General features: G+C 36.4%; 1 protein-coding gene across 2 annotated transcripts; it reads right to left on the bottom strand.

The window, feature by feature from the left end:
- Positions 1–5: 5 nt before the first annotated feature.
- Positions 6–21,294, bottom strand: LOC140756684 (5-oxoprolinase). 2 transcript variants are annotated; one of them, XM_073092241.1, is made up of 29 exons: positions 21,126–21,294; positions 19,246–19,419; positions 18,207–18,398; positions 17,566–17,857; positions 16,590–16,791; positions 15,919–16,016; positions 15,467–15,574; positions 14,364–14,516; positions 13,553–13,692; positions 13,347–13,414; positions 12,350–12,483; positions 11,777–11,928; positions 10,797–10,945; positions 10,156–10,297; positions 9,533–9,665; positions 8,937–9,081; positions 8,242–8,389; positions 7,692–7,804; positions 7,014–7,189; positions 6,526–6,623; positions 6,272–6,382; positions 5,751–5,884; positions 5,096–5,207; positions 4,459–4,590; positions 3,424–3,516; positions 2,590–2,725; positions 1,550–1,657; positions 1,241–1,338; positions 6–560 (listed from the first exon to the last, which is right to left on the bottom strand). In XM_073092241.1, exons 2-29 carry the CDS (start codon positions 19,411–19,413, stop codon positions 414–416), a joined length of 3,882 nt encoding a protein of 1,293 aa, XP_072948342.1. In that variant the 5' UTR covers positions 19,414–19,419; positions 21,126–21,294; the 3' UTR covers positions 6–413. The 2 variants fall into 2 exon arrangements, with proteins under 2 accessions (XP_072948342.1, XP_072948343.1); XM_073092242.1 differs by having other exon boundaries at positions 21,122–21,294.
- Positions 21,295–21,449: the final 155 nt, after the last annotated feature.

The raw sequence follows: 21,449 nt of genomic DNA on the forward strand, positions 1-21,449 counted from the left end.
TACTTAATCAGTACCTAATTTCAGCTGAATAAAACATATAGCTTTTATTTTAACTTTACTCGCCAATAGATGGCACTATCTGTATTTTCTGAATCACGCTATCGAAGCGTTTGAATTCACACCTAAGTTTATTTCTGCTGAATAAAATATAAAGCTTTTAATTTCATGCTTTTGGCCCAACTCTTGTTGCTCGCCAAGAGATGGCGCCACTAGTATCCTGAATCACGCTATCGTAGTTTTCTAAACGTTTTAGTAACCCATGGTTTAACCTAAGAAGGCACTGAAATGTGTCGCTGCTTACAGTACTTCCAATCAAAAACCATCACAGCAATAAGATACGAGCTGCCCAAAATCCTTCAGACGGAGACACCTTTGACGTCTTCTTGGTCACCCCAATATAGTCAGTTTGTGCTTTAAACAGATTCCTGAGCACTCCTATACTCATACACACTGCCCCTCTCCATGAACTGGCTGAATTGTCCCGTCAGTTTGTCTGTGTCGCTTTGTTTGTCCACGGGCCCATAGCCACCTCCGCCGGGAGAGTTCATTATGTATTTGTCCTGAAAAACATAAGATAAGTAATATAAGTACTTTTAAGGGTAAAATTGAATTCGATTTATTGTATTTGTGAGATTCAATTATTACTGTAAGTAAACTGAGGGTATAAGCTAAAATTGTAATAAAATTTTGTTTTCATTGTTTTTTTTTAACTATATAGATATGTAAATATATTTATATTTTTACTACAAAAATTATAAACCATCCAATCCAAATATATTTTTGATGTGAAACATCTATAGCCGCACGTAAAACCGATTTCTGGCGTGGCGACGCATGCCGTGGCGTCGCCTGCGTCGCCACGCTATACGATGGTATATATATACAGTCTATATGCAGTAGTGTGTACGGTGTGGCGACGCGTCGCCATGCGCAAAAATCGTAATATTTTATTTTATAATTATGACATATTTAGTTCCTATCACAATATGTTCTTTTCTGCATATTACTTTTACAAAATAATGTCGATGTTTCACATCTGCCAGGCGTCCCGTGACGGCTCACATTTTTTTACTTGAAGGAAACCTAAATAAATTGTTGTTTATAAATATTATTATTGAGTAATATGTATTGTATAGCATAGCCAAAAAATACACAAACTTCAAAAAATGGCTAACTTCCTCCTGTCATTTCCCTGTGACGGTTTCCTCTCACCTTATATAATAAAGTAATATGTATTTACCCCAGGATATGCTTCCACGGATGCTTTGCCGCCCAAATTAATAAGTCTTCCATCTGTCCTTTGCAATAGATTCAGACCTCTGGACCCTGCCTCGCCACCTACAAAAATTATACTATGATGTTGTATAAAAAACTACATAATACATAGTATAATTGTACTTAATACATACTTATATTCTTAAATATGTATGTATATTAAATTAAAAAATATTACATGATATTTATCTATTATATTTTCTTACATAATAAAAGCAAATATATAATGAAATGTTATTTGACTTTATTTTTATAAACTCTACACTACACTCACCATTCATCCCATAAGGCTGGAATGCTCTTCGTTCCGTTAGAACGGACAGTTGTACCGTCCTTCTGAACACTAGCTCTCTCGTCACACCGTCACCACCATTCCATTGCCCTTAAAAAATTTTATATATTAGTGCTGTCGTTCCTGTGTCGCACGTGTATGTCTCACGGCTCCACTACAGCACGAAGCCGTCGGACATAGTGGAGTATTTGGCGGTAAAAACCAAGTACAGACTGGTGGTCGAAAAGTTGGGAGGCGCGTAACGCGGTGAACTTTAGTTCATTTGTTGTACGCGTCCCAACTGAGCAATTGTCGACCTTCCTCAAGGAGGAACTGTGGCCGAAGGGAGTTGTGTTCCGGAAGTTCCGTGGACGGAGAGGAAGTCACCAGACTCGCGTCTCACGTCGCGCCAAATACGTGATTTAGTTATAAGTATACAGGGTGAATTTTTCAAATAGGCCTACAAGGCCAAATCCGAAACTATAACGATTAGCGAAAAATGCTGAAAGGAGTTACGAGGCCGATTTTGATAAAAACTAAAACTGCATCATTCGTTTTTTTAAATATCTTTTTCCTTAGCCGGGAATCGAACGAGTTCATTTTTTTTTTAAATACACCCTCTATATTATTCCACTATATGATAGGATCAAATTCTGGAAAGTAATGATATGTGACAAATTATTCGTGTGACATATTTATGTATGTTAGTCTGTAAGGTATATGTGATATGGACCTTGTTGTCTGAAATAAATGAATAAATAAATAAAAAAAAAATAGGGTTAGGTCATTGTGTTGATAGATAGCCCACGGTTACTTATTAAGTGGACTGCATGCTGGTCTATTTTTTTTTATACTGATTTTATTATTAATTTTACTCGTACAACACGGGTAGTATGGTGTACCATACTGCATTGTCTTCCAAATATTATAATGCTAAGCGTAACGAACTACGGTGTAAAGCCGTCTCACTCCACGGAGATTCAACAATGGGACTGTAAAACTTGATGGCGATGATAAAGTACTTTTCCGAATATAACACTCACCTCTACCACCAGAGCCCTCTCTCAAGGAGAATCTAGTCACTAGTATCGGGTATCGCGTCTCTACGATCTCGACGTCGGTGATGCGAGTGTTGGTCATGTGTGTGTGTACCCCGCCCACACCGCACCAGCCTGGACCCTGCGAAATAATATATTATTCACGCTAATTATAATTATTATTATTAATAAGGCAGTGATAGCCTAATGGTTAAGAAACTCGGCCTCTTGATCGAGGGGTCCGAAGTTCAAATCCCAGGCACCTCTGATTTTTCGAAATTATGTGCGTATTATAAATTAATTATCACTTGCTTAAACGGTGAAGGAAAACATCGTGAGGAAACCTGCATACCTGATAGATTTATAAAAAATAAATAAAAAAATAAGGTATGTAAAGTCTACCAATACGCAGTTGGCCAGCGCGGTGGACTATGGCCTAATCCTTCTCATTCTGAGAGGAGACCCGTGCCCAGCAGTGGGACAGTAATGGGTTGATGATGATATAATTATTATTATGAGAATTATGCTACAAGGGTGAAGGAAAATTATAAGTAATGTACACGCTTGAAAGTTTGTCAATAAAGTATTCACTTTAATCGCTAAGTGAAACATTATGAAGAAACTTACATAAAACTATGTAAAACTTGCTTATAACGCTCTTAAAACATTTTCTAAGTAAACTAATAGTCAACACAAAAGAACAATCGATCGTAATAAATATTAGTACTAATACAATTGATTAAATTTAAGCAGTATTTTAACCCTTGAGGCCAACTAATGGTAATGTCTCCCTTACCAGATCAATAATGTAGAAATAAGTGAGTGAGTTATATTACTTACAGCTCCACTACCACCGGCGACAGTTTCGTAGTAACCCCAGCTGGTCTCTCCAAGGGTTAAATTATTCATGCACCCTTGCGACGCTGCGCACACCTGACACATATCAGATTATATATAAAGGATTAAAATTACAAGTATAGTACTTTGAAAATATACGTAAATCGGATGGCTATCGAATGTTATATATTAATGTTTAAAGCAGTGATAGCCTAGTGGTTAAGAAACTCGGCCTCTCGATCGAGGGGTCCGAGGTTCAAATCCCAGGCACGCACCTCTGATTTTTCAAAGTTATGTGCGTATTAGAAATTAATTATCACTTGCTAAACGGTGAAGGAAAACATCGTGAGGAAACCTGCATAGCTGAGAAATTTATAAAAAAAAAAAATCTCAAAGGTATGTGAAGTCTACCAATTCGCACTTGGCCAGCGCGGTGGACTATGGCCTAATCCTTCTCATTATGAGAGGAGACCCGTGCCCAGCAGTGGGACTGTAATGGGTTGTTGATGATCGAATGTTAAATTAGTGACACACGTAAGAACTTTAGATACGCGGTTTTTAAGATCGCGAACTTGCTCAGCTCGACGTCGATGACACACGGAAAGCTTGCTTACACTGTATTGCGATGTTGTCGCGAAAAGAAACTTATTATATTGCATTTAAAAAACGAATGGACAAAGACGAAAATAACGGCTCGTGGCTCGCGGTGCTACCTAACGCATGAGCTAACGAAATAAGCGACGAGCCAAACGAGTTACGAACAAGATTTCAACCAAGTTGTGTGGCCGGCTACTTGCGCGGTGGTTTTGAAGTAGCATACGTACGGTGAGACATAGACAAAAATTAAATAATGTCTCCCTTATCCGTTATGCATAAATAGATGTAGCGGTGGTGCCGCCAGAGTCGAACTTCAGTACTTTCTACCACCTATCAAACTAAATCCACTACAAACTGTGGTGTAGAGCCTTGTATAATATAAGTTAAGATAGGTTAGGTAAACTAAATACAAAACACCCCACATAACATTGGGAATCGAACCTGGAACGCTCGTAGCACGACGTCGACAATCCGCTGCGATGTGAGCACGTTGCCGCCCACCACGGCCGCGACCTCGGACGGGTCTAACAGCGAACCGGGCGGGATGATCACTTGCACGGGGTTCAGACAACCCTGGACACAGAATTATATTATTAACTGTAATGAAATTCATTTGTTGCAAGTTAAATTTATTAATAATAGAGAACCTAGAACTTTCTTAAAGCCTAGGGATTAATAGACATATGCCACAAATCAAGATATTAAAGAAGAAATAAGACAATCTTAATAATTCCTGGTTATGAACGGAAACGATGAACATTTACTATCCGACAATTATTTATTAATGAACAAGATGTTTTAAATTTAAATTAAATATCATTAATATTATTTTTATTATTAGTCTATTTAATTTTAATATTCGTTTTCATGCTATTTTTATATACTACTCTACTCTATTTTATATACTACTACTACTGCCTCCGTACTACTAAACCCTCTACTAAATAAAGACCCCTTACTAAATTATTTGTCACAGTATTATATTCATTTTTTACTTTTCTAAGATCGAAACCTCTATATGAATATATAAACCAATAAAGTTCAAAAGGCGTGAAAATAAGTAAATTTAAATAATTACCTGATTCAAAGGTACATCATGGCCGACCATACACCGCAAACAGTATATAAGAGCGGAGAGTGTTATGGCTCGGGGAGCGTTCAGATTGCCCCACACTTCCACACCAGTGCCCCTGCAATACAATTCATCATTAACTTATTATTACCCCACTGCTGGACACGGGTCTCCTCTCAGAGTATAAAATTCCTTTTTTAAATAAAGCTGTAAATATGTTATGTTGGAAACAAAAAACTCCTTTTTATGATATGTTGTAATAGAAAAAGATCTATAAGACAATCCATTTTTTTTTCAGGATATGAAAACCCAAGGAGGCAGCTATAGTCCGCGCCAAACTACTAGTCCGCTCTGAAGTTGTTACGAGCAGGTCATACAATTTGCTATGGCGACGCGATTCATTTCTATATTCAGAGCGGACTAGCAGTTTTAGGCGAACTATAACAGCATCACAGATAGTGTCCAATAAAATTAAAAACTACAGTAAAACATCATCAAACAAAATGTAGACAGATAGTAGCGTTACAAACAGTATCCAGCTATAATTACAAACCCAAACCACCATAAAAAAATATCAAGTCGGTCAAACAGTTTAGGAGAAAAATTACGAACAGTTCGAAATTTTATATATAAAAATATGTTGGGAAAACATTATACTCACGTAAAATCGCATACAGCACTCCCATTGTCCTTATCCAACGTGATGGTGAGCACTATGGGCGTGCCGTTATCCATATACTCCGTCGCTTTGAGAACCGCTGACCCAGTCTTGGAGATCGCGTTTTTGGCTATTTCCTATAAAAGTTACACTACTTTATTACAATACTGAAAATTATATTGAATATTATTTTACTACTTCTATGAGATTTGATAGGATTTTTCGAAGAAATAAATCATTAATTGTACAACTTTATTCATTAAAGTTTTAAGACTAAAAGTTCAAGATAAAAAACGCTTTATATACTCAAAACCCCACACTAGGATTCCCTGTATCGTGGGTGCTATGGACACACAGAGACAAATAAACAAACACCCGGGTCCAGAAACAGAAACCTAAATCCATAATTTAGAAATCTGTCTGGCCGGGAATCGAACCCGGGACCCTCTGCACGTCAGACCGGTTTGGTGACCGCTCCACCACGCGAGTCGAAAAATGTGAATATGTATTTTCATAATTCCTACCTTCAACATGTCCCTTACAGCTAACTCTGCGTTCTTCTGTATATGCGCCATGTATGCCTGTACTACAATCAAACTGTAGTGGTCTATTAATTCAGAGACTAGTTGAATACCCTGGAAAAATAAATAAGATAAAAAAAGCGTAATTAATAGACATTTTCAGAAATTGGTCTTTGTATAGAACTACTTTTTCTTACATACCAGTCAATATTAATTATGCTAAATTATTAGTAAAATAATAACATGATATTTCTTACTCTTTGATTAGCAGCCACTTGAGCTTTCAAATCTGACAAATTATCAGCCAGATTCCTTGTACCGGAGCATCCAGGCTCTTTACCAGGCTTCATTAATTCTGTAAAAAAATATAAATAATAATTATAATGATATTCAATATCATAACGAATTATTATTTTATATTAAGGAAAGGTTTTTTTTAATTTCTCAGGTATGCAGGTTTCCTCACGATGTTCTCCTTCGCCGTTTAAACAAGTGAAAAATAATTTATAATACGCACATAAATTTGAAAAATACGAGGCCAAGTTTTTTAACCATTAGGCTATCATTTCTTAAAGTCATTTTGTGCCTAGAGAACACGCACTTAAAAGCACAGAAAAGCTTCAAAGAAAAAACTATTAACGAGTATTATCCGCCAAAGGTTATGTAAACAAAAATTATTGAACGATTAAGTGAATGAATGAAAAGTAACGACGTTAGCATCTCCCACTCCATCACATCCAAATACCTTCAACAAGTTCCTCTTCATTGAACTTTCCACCATCAACCAACAACATGGACTTGAAGGCAGCGCCCTCTTGCGCTAAACTGGTGGAGTGTGGCGGCATAGAGCCCGGGGTCAGGCCGCCGATGTCCGCGTGATGGCCACGGGAGGCCACGAAGAATATTGGCTTGGTATTTGACCTGCAAATATTTGTATACAACAACAATCCACACTGAAGTAGCATGGAGTCAGCGTCAGGTCTCCCTCAGTTGGGGGAGGCGTTTGTAAGGAGTTTGTGAGGAGATGGGTTTGTAACGTCGATAATCAAATAAAATAAAGTAAACAAGAATATTACACACAAAATTTATTTAGTACAAATTATTTAGTTTAGTTATTTAGTAGTTTAGTTCATTTAATAAAATCAACACAGTTTATTCAGTTAATTCAAAACGTTAGGTTTTTTAAGTACACAGAATTACTTTTAAACGTGAATAGGCCCTTGACGAGATGTTTTGTGTATGGAGAAGATGCGATGAAAGAATCTCCATAACACACACACACACACACACATCTTTAATATTTTTGCGAGTCTTGTAAAGTTACATAATGATATAAATATGTAGCTTACAAAAGTTTTCTACCACAAACCAATTTCTTAATAATAGATATATCTTGACCGTAAAAATAATGCTTAGTACTTACTTGTGAAACACAGGTGTAATGACAGTCAGATCCGGGAGATGCGACCCCCCAGCTTTGGGATGGTTGGCTAGCAGCACGTCCCCTGGTTTCAACGAGTCTCCGCGCACTTTCATCTGATAAAAAAATATTTTATTTTCATTTTAATGACTGAACGAGACGTAATTATCAGACCACTGACAGACCTTTATTTTTAATGTCATGAATATATAGAAACGCAATCTAAAGTGAAATGTAATCTTTTGCCACATAATATATTTACTTTATTTAAGAGAAAGAAAAATCACTCGTTAAATTATACAATAAGTATCATAAGATCTTAAGTCTCCAGTGAATTTGCTTCATAATCTTTATATCTTTCTTTAAGTAACATATCACAACTGCTCATAATGGAGGACTTACTTCTACTATCTTTTTTATTCTCAACAACTATCGTAAAATCTCATCTCTTCAAAGAAATTGCTCTATATTTCTTACAAAATTCTTAGACAATCATTCCTTTACTCTTAATAATTGAGGAGTTCCCTCAACCTTGTCAATCCTCAGTCAATACCTGATATTGCACGGTCTCCTGCATCGCACCCAGGTGCACGGGGATATGTGGCGCATTTGAAACCAATCCACCATCAGGTCCGAATAGAGCACATGAGAAGTCCAAACGTTCTTTGATGTTCACTGATATTGATGTTCGTTGGAGTACTCTGGAATATTACGAAGTTCTTATAAGTAATCCTATTGTCCATCTTATGTTAAGATAATACTGAGTCCATAGATAATAAATCTAAGAAGAAAAGGAGGGCTATATGAAGTCGATCAATTGATCATTGATTGTAAAGATTATCCTTCACGATTAAGTTGGAAAACATCTTATAAATAAATATGCCATCAAATCAGAAAATAAATTTACAGGAACTGACTCACAAAGAACTAAATGATTGGCTGCTTTGTTTCAAGTAAATATTACTGTAAGAATTTGCATGTACATTGCATATAAACATAAGTACGAAGTAATGATTGAAATGTAATAAAAATATACTTATTTCGTATATCATCGCTTATTATCGCTTGCGGAGTAACTAATTGTTATTTATAATATTTTTTCTTACAGTACTATATAAGGCATGAATAATAAAAAAATGTGTGGCAGAATAAGTGCGTCGTAAAAATAAACTTTTGTCTTTTCCTAACTTTCTCTCTTTAATATCACACATAGTTAAAAGCTAAAAAGAAATTGATCTAGACAATCACCTGCCCATCTGCTCAGCGATAGACATGAACCGATGCGAGAAAATGCTCAGCTGTATGGAGTCCAACTCTGTAGTCACCGCCCGCCCCTCACCAGAACCGACTGTTATCTTCACGTCGCCGTACTTCGTTATGTTCGCTGTGCAACCTGACATTGAAGTAATATTTTGTTTTTTACTTAACGTTTAAAAAAAGAGTGATATATTAGTGGTTAAAAATCCCCATCTTAACTGAGGAGTTCAGAGGTTTGAATCTCTGGAACGCACCGTTGATTTTATTAATAAGCGAACCGGATAGGTTCTCTGATTTTGACCCCGAGAAATCTTTAATAAATGGTGCAAGACGAACTCGACAATTGCGAACAGTGATAACCGGGAGGTAGAAACTTGGCCTTTCAATCTGGAGGTTTAAATTTCAAATCCCAGGAATGCACCTTTGATAAATTATGTGCGTATTAGATATTAATTATGACTTGCTTAAACGATGAAAGAAAACATGGTAAGTCTACCAATCCACACTTGGCCTACAATGGCCTATGCCCTAAAACTCACTCGAAGAGGAGTTGCCCAGCAGTGGGACAATATTGCTATAACAATTACCTGGCTCCACCAATATCGTGGAAAGCTTGTCCATTATGATGGCAGGGCCGGATATCTCCTGCTCAGGTAATAATTTCTCTAGCTGGTATATCGCAGTGTCCTTGTAGCCGCCTTCGAAGTAAACTTGTACAGTCTGCAAAAAAAATATAAAAAATAGGGTGTAAAAGTATTTTTTTCAAGGCTATAGTAACATTAGATTACTCTTTTTGTAATCAATTTATAAATGTTTCAATCAAACTTTTTAGTCATAATTTTGCACTGTTTTTTTTTGTGTCGTCAATGGACACATAACTGTCATATAAATTCATTATTTAGATACTTGCCTAACCGAGAAAAGAACCCGATTTAATCTATGAAGCAAGCCTGCAATGTCTCAATAGAAATATAAACAGAAAAAACCTAATATTAAGTATTAGTAAATAACTTTCTAATTGATATTGTAACATAACATAACATAACATTTTAATTTTTTTGTGTGAAGTTCTTCAATAGATACCAAACAAAACAAAAAATAATAACATGTTTAATGAGAAATTGCCCTGCTCCTAAAATCCTCTATTCTATATAAAGTACATAAAATATTTTACACTTCAACACAAAACATAAACCTGTTAAAAACTAACCTTCTCAATAGTAGGTTTCGTTCCTTTCCCGCTAGGCGGCGCCACCTCACTCGCGACCTCGCTCCGGCCAATCCCTCGCACCCTAATGTCATCCACCAGCACATCCCTATCTGCTAACGTGAAGCCGAACTCATTTTTGTACCTGAAAGAAGAAACAAAAACCCAAAATTTTAATACAATAAAATAAGTCTTACGCATGATTGTAACAAGATCTATTTGACAGATATCAAAAGGGATTGTTTTATACATATGTTATTTATTTGCCTATTGCCAATAAATCATCGCAAGCAACTTAACTAAATCATCATTATCAGCTATAACACAAATCCGTTTCATTCATCCTGTTCACTGACTCAATCAGAAAGTCCTTAAATAATAAACTAATCGAATTGAACTTCAAAAGTTACTTTTTTATAAAATTGAAGTATTAAACGAGCATGCAGTCCACCTGATAGTAAGTAGCTACTGCTGCACATCTGTAATCAACCCCAGATAAGATACCACACCACTTACCAAACCCTTCAAACCAGATCACTGCTGTTTTTAGGCAGAAATACATAGGTATGGCGGTGGTACCCCCGGAGTCGAACCATTGCCACCTTTATTTCTACCACCTTAAATACCTTCATTTTCATCGTTACCTGTTAACAAAAGCGGTATAGAAGTCTCCATGGCGACAGGCGGTAGGAGAGTCCCCGCTTCCTACAGGAGACACCATCAGCGCACAGTCGGTTCCCGCGTATCTTAAATGGAGATAGGGCTCCACTGTTATTTGGGAGTCTGAGAAGCCCTGTGAATATAAATTAAAATTAGTTTATATTAATTTAGTATTAGTTTATATTAATTTATAATCAATAAAATAAATTTGTGCGTGTGTTTGCTGTTCATTCATCTAAGAAAAGAACGAAGTTACATAAAATATGTCATAACATAAAAAGGACAAACTATAAAGGAGGCACTATAGGAATACCCCATTTGTGTAACTGTAAAATAAATTGTAACAATTTTTAACATGCAAATCCGGGTCTTGGGGTGAATGTAAGAGTATTAAAAGATGTTTTTTTTTTTAGTAAAACACAATATACCTACAATATTTCTCATTGTAGCACAAATAAAAGCTTTTGTGAATGACCCGAATCACATAAACCTATATACGAAGCATTCTAATTTTACCCAAATATCTGACCGATATGACCTGACCAGAGTATTGTCTACCATTATCTAACACTGTCCGTGCTCGGACGCGAGACATTCCGCGAATATCTTAAGACCTGCAAGACGAGACAACTATTAGGTACTAAGCTACTAGGTACTATTAGGTACTAGGTTTGAAGGTGGTAGAACCCTTTGTGGTTCGACTCCGGCGTCACCACCGCCACACCTATTTCTACCTAATAACAGCAGTGTTAGGCGCTGCTGTGTTCCGGTTTGAAGGGTGTGGTAAGGGAGACATACTTTTCCGAGGCGTTCCAGCTTAGTCCTCAGGAATATCTCTATCTGGGATTGATTACAGATGTCCGTGGGCAGCAGTAGCCACTTACCATCAGGTGGACTGCATGCTCGTCTGCTACTCTTATATTATAAAAATAAAAGCCTAGTACATATAAGGCATTCCACATACCTGAGCACGCAGCTTGTCCCTGCAGACGGCCGCCAGGATGTCCAACTCCATGTCAAGCTGTTCAAAGCTCTGTGGACAGTACACCGCCGCGCTCGGCCGCTGGGCTTCGTGGACAACGTGGGCTAGAGCCATGCCGTACGCGGAGAGGATACCTGGCGTAACGTACAAATAAATATATATAATGTATAAATAAGTTACAAATAACGCTTTTCATTCCTTAAATAAGAAATTTTGAAAAATATCTTCATAGGGCCCCTTCCTTGTCACGCGTGTCTGTGCCCACACGCAAAACGAAAATTCCACATTCAACACTGTATTTCGTATCAAACCTACAGCAATTATGATTTTAGACTAGTTATCGTGGAACTGAGACATTGTACTATGTAATGTGCACTCACGATATGCGGTTTTTTATTTCTTTAATGCCGATAGTTCGACTCAGCTGCATGGATCGAGGTCAAAGTGAAACCATGATTACACCGTGCACATCCATGCAACTGGGTCGAAATATCGGCAATAAAGGAATACAGCAATTGCGCTATGTTCCACAGACAATCTTACTGCATCACTAACCAGCGTACTTGTGCAGCAACACGGTGCCGATGCCGAGGTGTCGGGCCACAGAGCACGCGTGCTGGCCGCCCGCGCCGCCGAAGCTCGCCAGCGCGTGTGCGCGGGCGTCGTGGCCACGCGCTGTCGTCAACGCCCTGCAATATAATGTAACATGTGTTGTAGTCCGCGTAAAACTGCTAGTCCGCTCTGAATATAGAAATAATTATACATAGTTTAAAAACTAAAAAACACGCTAAAATCGCACAAGGAAACTCGTTAATCCCGATTGACGATCCCGATACCGATGACGATCCTGATGATGAGAAGAATGGGATAAAATTGTTGAAATCGTGTATTGTCCTCGGTTCTTGATAATTGTTCAAAATCTTAAATTAATCGTACCGTTCAAAGTGGTTAAAAATCGAGTTCAAAGATTCCGTTACATAGATACATAGATAAATACATACATACATACATACATACATACAACCCAAGCTAATAAAAGCGTGGTAATGAATCGCGTCGCCATAGTAAATTGTATGACTACACCTGCTCGCAACAACTTCAGAGCGGACTAGCAGTTTGGCGCGGACTACACAACCCGTTAACCTCGAGGTTTTCGCGTTCGACCGTTACAAAATGACGTACGCGCACTATCACTCATACCCTATTCGAAAAAATCTGATTGTTTTCTTATACCGCAATCAGTATAAATTATACTAGGAGTGCTCGCGGCTTCGCTGGCGTTTTAAAAAAAATAACATGACATACATAAACTGAAAATTGACATCTTACCTTTACCTTTACCTTGATTGGATTGACAGTGAAGTCATCTATCGAAAATTAATCGTACCAACTCAGAAACCTTCGTGGGCTCATGCACAACAACTTTGCTAAAGATCATCACATGATCAAATGCATACTTTACTATTCTATAAAGGACATACAGACAGACATAAAAGCGTAAGTCGAATTCCCCATCAAACCATTCGTAATTCACAAAAATTTTAAACCTTACCTAATAGGTCTGCACATAGCTTCATTTGCCACATCTATGAAACCCATAGCCACTTCTTCCATTGTCATCTGAAAAGAGAGTGATAAATGAACATTATTATTAATATTATCCACATATTTAAGCCAAAAAAAAAGAAAAAAAGACATAATAAAGTAAAATAAAGATATAATATAATATTTAACCACATAATATTTACATAAACTTACCTCTTTACCGCCATCTTGCTTTAAGAAACTATTGATTTCGTCCGTTAACTTCTTAAATTTGGATATCGTGGCGTCCTTATCTAATGGCTCGTTTTCTGTAGGGCCGAAGATTTTCGGAAAGTACTCTGGAAGAAGCCGTCCTGGAAATACAAAATCGTTTGCTACATAACATTATATTTAAAAAAATACAATAATAAAGTTATCTTCAAAACTTGCTATATTTACAAGCAACTTCATAGTATCGATTTTAGTTGTCATTAAAGAAAAATACTCTCATAATTTCCTTCAAACACGCCAAAAGAACAACAAAACTGTCAACTCACCTAGCAAGAGGTTAGCACCTGTCACGGTATAGTCCACGTAAAACTGCTAGTCCGTTCTGAATATAGAATCGCGTCGCCATAGCAAATTGTATGACTACACTTGCTCGCAAAAACTTCAGAGCGGACTAGCAGCTTGGCGTTAACTATTTTTTTTTTTTATAATATAAGAGTAGCAGACGATTATGCAGTCCACCAGATGGTAAGTGGCTACTGCCGCCCATGGACATCTATAATCAACCCCCGATAGGATTAGATATTCCTACCTGAGGTCGGCCACAGATGCGCCGCTACCCCTGAGGACTAAGCTGGAACGCCCGGAAAAGTTTGTCTCCCTTACCACACCCTTCAAATCGGAACACAGCAGCGCCTAATACTGCTGTTATTAGGTAGAAATAGGTGTGGCGGTGGTGCCGCCGGAGTCGAACCACAAAGGGTTCTACCACCATCAAAACTATACCAACCTCCAAAAAAAATATCACTCAACTTACCGAGCAGTAGGTTAGCATCAGTAACAGTAAGCGGTCCCCCCTTCCTATAGCAAGCGGGACCAGGATCCGCTCCAGCTGACTCCGGGCCGGCCACGAAGAGACCAGACCTGAAGAATAGCATCGACCCACCGCCAGCGGCTACTGTGTTTATATCTGTGACCATAGATTAGTAAAGATTACTCACTGCTAACAAGAAAATGTAACCAGTTTTGACAATTCTAATTGTCACTGTCATCTATTTTCATGTTTGAAAAATATAAAAAAAATGTAGTTTTTAGATCATTTACGAATGAAACGATATTTCTCCGCACTTTTTCTTCGATTTCGTATTTTTGCACCACTTCACTGCGCATGTCGGCATTGTTACACGCGTAAATTACACCATGTCAGCCATTAAATGGCTGACAGGATTGTCAGCCGTTTAGGTCATTTAATGGCTAAGATATCTATACTTATCAATTTCTGTGACACAAAAACCATATGCCCTATGCGCCCCTACACAAATTAATCGGCGAAAAAAAGGTAGTCAACAATAAATAATAAGTCACCCACAAACTAGTCTTCCTATTCTACTGCCCCTTAAAATACCGTCCAATTCTTTATGTGGTAGCTTTTTTTCTTTATATTTAACATAACGATATATAAGGCAGACGGGCTACCTGATGGAAAGTAGTCACCGTCGCCTATGGACATTTGCAACACCAGAGGCGTCGCCAATGCAACGCCGGCTTTGAAGGAGAGCTCTTTTTACATCACTCTTGAAGAGCCCCATGTCATAGTCCTGAGGGAATACCTCATTCCACAGTAGTAGTAGTAGTAGAACTAAGTATTAATGGTTTCACTTTAGAGGCACTAACGCCACATCTTCCTGGCTTATAATGACCATCGAAATATGTGTTTTGGTATGAAGAATGTGTACGGGAGTTAAATTTGATAGGAGTCCAAAATTATTTGTGATCGACTTTAAATGTTCTTGAACAGCAGTGACCAAATGAATCTGAATCATCGTTTGTAGTACCATTTCATAAAATACGTGTATGTTTACGTCTGTTATATGTATGTGTGTGCGTATATTTGTTTAAATATGATATATTTTTTGTTACCTAACTGTGGAGCCTGTATGGTCACGCCAGCGGTGGTCGCTTCATGCACATGTTCTAAAGAACCAGCGTAACGAGACACATCAGTTGATGTGCCGCCCATATCGAATCCTGTAATAATAAAGTAAAATGCTTTACATTTCTGAAAAAAAAATGAGTCTATGTATAATTTAGACACTGTTTTTTTTTTGCTCTCTTATAAATTGAACTCCGAAGAATTATATTATACACTAACTGGCTAGCAGCGTGGTACCATTTTTTCTTCGAACCCGTCTTATTATTTTCATCAGATTCACGCTGAAAACTTAATATTTCTGAAAAATAGCCTAGTTTACTTCTGGATAATATAACTTTCTAATGGCAAGAAAAACGGTTCAACAGTTGAAGACTTTATCGACTTTAAAGAGACAAATCCTTCTCTTTATCATATTTGTTCAAATATAAATTTAACTTACCTATTACAGGTAAACTGGTGTCTTTCTCGTAAGATGTAAACGCGTATCCCACGACACCTCCAGCCGGACCAGACAAAATAGCCCTTGATCCATTGAATCTGTAATAGGTCTTGTATAAAAATATTTATTATAACTAACTATACAATAATCCTAACCTATATAAAGGCGGTATAGCAAACCTAACCTAACGTAACTTACATAAAGGCTTAGCTTTACAGCTTTAAAATAATTCAAAGGTATAGCTTTACACCACACCATTGAAATACTTATTTTACGCCCATTTATATTGTATATTTACCCACTGGTCTGCCTATCAAAGATTGACAATGACAATTTTACACTAAATATCGTCAAATTTCGTTCTTTTGTGGGTGAAAATCAGGTAGATTTACTATAATTATTAATAAAGTAAATCTTTTTGACACTAATAGGAAACGATTAAATCTATCCTAATTACGACTAATGACATTTAATCATTTAATCATTACATTACATCATTACAGGTCTTACAATATATACATTTGTATCATATTCAGGTATATTAATTTAATAGCATGCAAATATTATAATTCAATTTCAATATAATTAAATACAATTAATTCAACAAAGATTTAACATTACATTATATATTATTACTATATTAAACATTGATATATTAAGTTATAACTCACAAATCCATCGGCGTCAATCCACCATCAGACTGCATGAAAAGCACGTTAGAGCCCTTCAATCCATCAGTGAAGCCACTAGAGAAGCCCTTCACATAGTCCTTGATGTGAGGAGTGAGGTAGGCGTCCGCTGACGCAGTGAACCCGCGGGGCACTATGCGTATCATCGACATCACCGAGTGAGACAGCGATACCTGTTTGAAGCCTGTTAGAGACAGATGAATATAGTTTTATCGATGCACTCTGATATCGTTTTAGGGTTCCGTAACCAAAGGATAAAAATTACTAAATGCTGTCTGTCCGTCTGCCTTAAGGCTCTATCTCTGGAACAGTTATAGATAGACATTTGTTGTTTATCGTTTAACTTTACCGTGTTGTGGCACTGTACACATTAAACTAAAAGCTTGTGACTTAAGAAATTAATTAATTACGGAAGAAAGTACAGGTTAGAATTTCAACAAGCCGGCACATGGCGACGGCGAAATATGTATAATTAGCCCTTATAACAAAAAATACTAAAAATAAAAAAAGGCTGCTACGGTGAGAACAAATAAAAATAAAACAATTAAAAATGTTTTTGGCAAATTTTTTGATAACTAATTTCGGAATTTTCTAAATTCTATCTGATTTATCTACACAGTAAAGCAAAGTTTGGTAGAAGGATGGGTGACCGTTAGTGCCTACTCATGCGAGTTTACTTCATATATGTCCTTCAGAAAGCTCTTAAAACAATTAGTCCCAATTTTTAGTGCTAATAAATCTTGTTAGAGGTCTTATGGGAGGTTTAAAAACATAAGAGTGATTATAGTTGTTTAGCTTCCCTTATTATATCCATCGAGTATGGACTTTCAAGCTTCTCAAATATTTTCAAACATTCTTCGAGGCAGAAATATGGTCCAAAAATGTTTCATGACCTTGCCAAGCTTTAACATTTCAATTTTAAATTAAAAGACATAATAATTATAATTCAAAAACATACCTAAATCAGTTGCTATTTTCCCAATCCTAATTTCATGTTCATGGTACGTATAACTGTGTGCGAGCACGACAGCGATACTCTCTATCCCTTTCTCTCTTAACTTCTTCAGGTCTCTCCTAACTTCTTCTTCATCCAAGTCCTTAGTGACCAGCAAATTTTGCCCCGTTGTGCCGACAACTTCCTTCCATTTCGCTTTAGACTTGTCGATCTGACAGCGATCTTCTAACGCTGGTATCACTCTACAGTCTACTTCTACTACGTCTTTATATAAAACGCCTGGCCTTTTGATGTCCTATGACCAAAAATATAACGACATGAAGGCATTTTTTTGAGGATCCGGCTCGAAGGACCAAATTAAATGTTTTTGCTTATAACTAGAACATTTTTCAACTGTATAATATAATTATTATAATTTTGATATAGATAGAATTGAATTGAATCTATTGTATTTTAATTAAAGTTCAGATTAATTTAATTTTTTTTTGCCAAATATGCAGATCATTTTCAAACATATAACATCTTGTGTACCTTGTGTGTGTTTGATGCAATAAATAAATAAAGCAAAACAATATTATTGTCTTAAAATAGGTAAATAACTTTTCAAAAAAAGACCAGAAAGGATTTTGTTCTACACAACTCACCAATTGAAATATATGAGGTCTGGCTTGATTTCCGATATACAGTAGGTCCTTAAAACCCTTATTGATAACTAGTGCCATTTTAGCACCCTTCCGCTCCAACAATGCGTTTGTTGCTACTGTTGTGCCCATTCTTATTGATTCTATGAGCGAGGAGTTCACTTTTCCATTCTTATCCAAAGCATTACCAGTTTCCTGAAAAAACATGCATAATAATATTATGTCAATATATTTTAAGACATTTTATGTACCATTTGAAATAACTGGTAAAATTGAGTAATATGTCGTTAACCAATGTTGACCCCAAGATAAATAGAAACTTATGATTTGAATCATATAAAGAAGTTTTGGGGGTGAGTACTAGAGGTGAGGTGTATATACTGGAACAGGTTCAGGGACCAGGTATTTTACCGGACTAGGTCGGACCTAGTCCAAGTTTTACTATGTACCTAGTCCATGAATAAGTACCTAGTATTTTATGGGACTAGGTGGAATAGGCTCAGGGACTAGGTAGTTTCCCGGACTAGGTAATTTCTCGGACTAGGTAGTTTACCAAACTAGGTAGTATATCGGACTAGGTGGTATATCGGACTAGGTAGTTTTATCGGACTAGGTAGTTTATCGGATTAGTAGTTTTTTTTTTTGTCGTCGCGCCGTCGTATGACACGGTTCCCGTTTTTCATGACACGTTTAAGGCATAAACGAACTAGCTTCTAGTCCAAGAATAAGTACCTAGTCCACACCAAATTGTACTAATGAGACTTTATGGGACTAGGTGGAACAGGTTTCTGGCTCACATATTTTTAAATACTAGGAACAGGCATACCTAGTCCCAAATTTACCTAGTACAACCCATCTCTAGTGAGTACTAATTTGTGTCTGTTGACATTGCTAGGATCATTGGATCACCCACGTAAATAGGACCACATAATGTACACATGAAACTCGCAACCCATTCACAAATAACTGCATTTGGAACACATACATCAGATTGGTACCCCCCGCCCCAACTAAGATATATCTAAATAAAAAATAACTTCACCTCCTGTAAGATCCGCCTAATAGCTTCTCTGGGCGCATCGTCGTAGTTCTGGGGGTCTACTGACAGCAGCTTCATGACCCTGATCTTTCCATTTGGACACCGTGCAAAGACATCTGTGAATGTGCCACCACGGTCTATGGCGAACTGGAAACCTTTAGGAGGGGACATTGTTACCTGTAAATAAAACATTAGTAGCTTATGAGTAAAGATTCGCAATTCATTTCTTGTTTCATACGTTATTTTGATACCATTGGAAAGAAAACACTTAGAAGAAGAATGGAAAATAAGTCAAGAATTAAAAACAGAAGCATAAGCACAAATAATCTAATTAAAGTTGTTATTGAGAAACAATTTATGCAATTTTTGCCAACCAAAGATTGAAATATAAAACTTTGGATTTTTCAATTTTTTTATTAACAACTGGAGTTAGGGATAATAAGAAAATAATATTTTTTGTAGTCCTGTAAATTCCACATTTTGAAAGAATAAGCAATACATAATAATAAAATTTAACACTTAAATAAAATTACATCCAAATCATCCAATTTACAAATTACATACATTTGTTGAAATATATGTTTCTCTAAATATCATTTAAAAAAAAAGTTATAAATCTCAAAATTACAATAAATAAATGAATAATAACTTCACATAATAATAAGTTCAGAATTTTAGAGAATGTATCAACACATGCATAAATTAAGAGTTAAGTGATCTTTAAGACTACATGTCACAAGGGATTATTGATAAGAGATAAACGAGACATGATAATTACAATGCATCTTTGTTACAGAAATAGATATGATGTGTACTTGTACATTTGAACAATGATAGAACCAGTATGGCCCAACCAGATGTACCAACATAACATTTATATTAAGTGTGAAGCAGTTGTTGGGTTTTGATGGATGTGGATGCCTGCTAACTTACTCGTACACATGAGGCCTAGTTTTTTTAATTTATTTATTACAATAAAAGATATACATTGGTACACAATTGAAAAGGATATGGATACATATAAACCCTATATAGGTTTGTCTTAGATACTGGGTAATATTGTTAGTTATCTTAGTCAGCGATGGATCAAGAGTTCTGACCGCCCTAGGCTAGTTACGAAGACGCGCCCCCACCGTTACGATAGACCTCAAAAGTAATATTGACTTTGTTTGTACTTTATTTTATATAGTTATTAGTTTTGACTTTGTTTACTAGCATGAAATTAATAGTGCCGAAGACACAATTTTGGCGCGCCCTCCCGATCCTCGCTCCTTAGGCTGCAGCCTAATTAGCCTAAGGGTTAATCAGGCCCTGATCTTGGTCCTTTAAAAGTGGCAATGCATCTGTCTTTGACTTTAGGTAGATTGCAACACTATATGAGCATGTACCATCAGGTGGACTGCATTCTTGATAGCTATTTCAATGTTAAATGTCCAATGGCAAATGTCTTTTTTTTTGGGATGGGTTTGGTAGGTAGGCTTTATGGAGATTAAATGAGGAAGAGATGAGCTTAAATCTTAAATAAGTCGAAATTCAGTTGAAACTCCCCTCAATTTCACGTGAGATATGATGATTTTTAAGTCGACCAACCTGTAGCTCACTTAATGGATACCCTCTTATTTACAAATGGCTATGGGCATCATTGGCCACTTCCTTACCATCAAACGTAACGAATGTAGTTGACTATTCCATAAGATAAAAATATTGCTGTTAATGATGAGCTGGCGAAAATAAAAAATCGAGATTAAATCAGAAAGATGCAAGAAAGTAACATTTTTTTTTATTCGACGGATATTCATCTAGAAATAGATCTATAGTTTGGTTAAAATTTAAAAGACGATGAAAGCAATAACTTTTATAAGGAGAAATTTATTTGAACTTACTTAGATTTATTCTTGCTTCGAACTCTTCAAATTCACTGACGTTAATTACTTATAATATAATAATTTGTATTACACTCGATGTTCGTTGGAATTTCACAATAATGTTATGTTTGTAAAGTTTGTATTGAAATCTGCTGATAAAGTGATAACAGAACTGATATAAGCAAGTGCCAGTGTCACAGTCAATAAATTATATTTGATTAAGATTTGATAAAATGCCTTTTTATTGCGTAACTCTATAAATCATTACTTATTATTATTACAGTATGAATAGGGATTCATACTATTTTCTATTTCTATAATAATACATTTCTCAAATTATTA

Source organism: Epargyreus clarus, unplaced genomic scaffold (assembly GCF_041222505.1).
Source record: "Epargyreus clarus isolate Ecla_fem2 unplaced genomic scaffold, WU_Ecla_fem_2.2 ptg000035l, whole genome shotgun sequence".
NCBI classification, from domain to species: domain Eukaryota; kingdom Metazoa; phylum Arthropoda; class Insecta; order Lepidoptera; family Hesperiidae; genus Epargyreus; species Epargyreus clarus.

What these genes read in the sequence shown, in the direction of transcription:
- LOC140756684 (XM_073092241.1), bottom strand. Translation starts at nt 19,413, where the DNA reads ATGTCCCCTCCTAAAGGTTTCCAGTTCGCCATAGACCGTGGTGGCACA. An exon ending in TCGTGCTACGAGCGTTCCAG is followed by an intron (nt 3,517 to 4,458) that starts GTTCGATTCCCA and finishes GATATGTGTCAG; the next exon opens with GTGTGCGCAGCGTCGCAAGG. An exon ending in CCGTGGAAGCATATCCTGGG is followed by an intron (nt 561 to 1,240) that starts GTAAATACATAT and finishes TATGTTTTTCAG; the next exon opens with GACAAATACATAATGAACTC.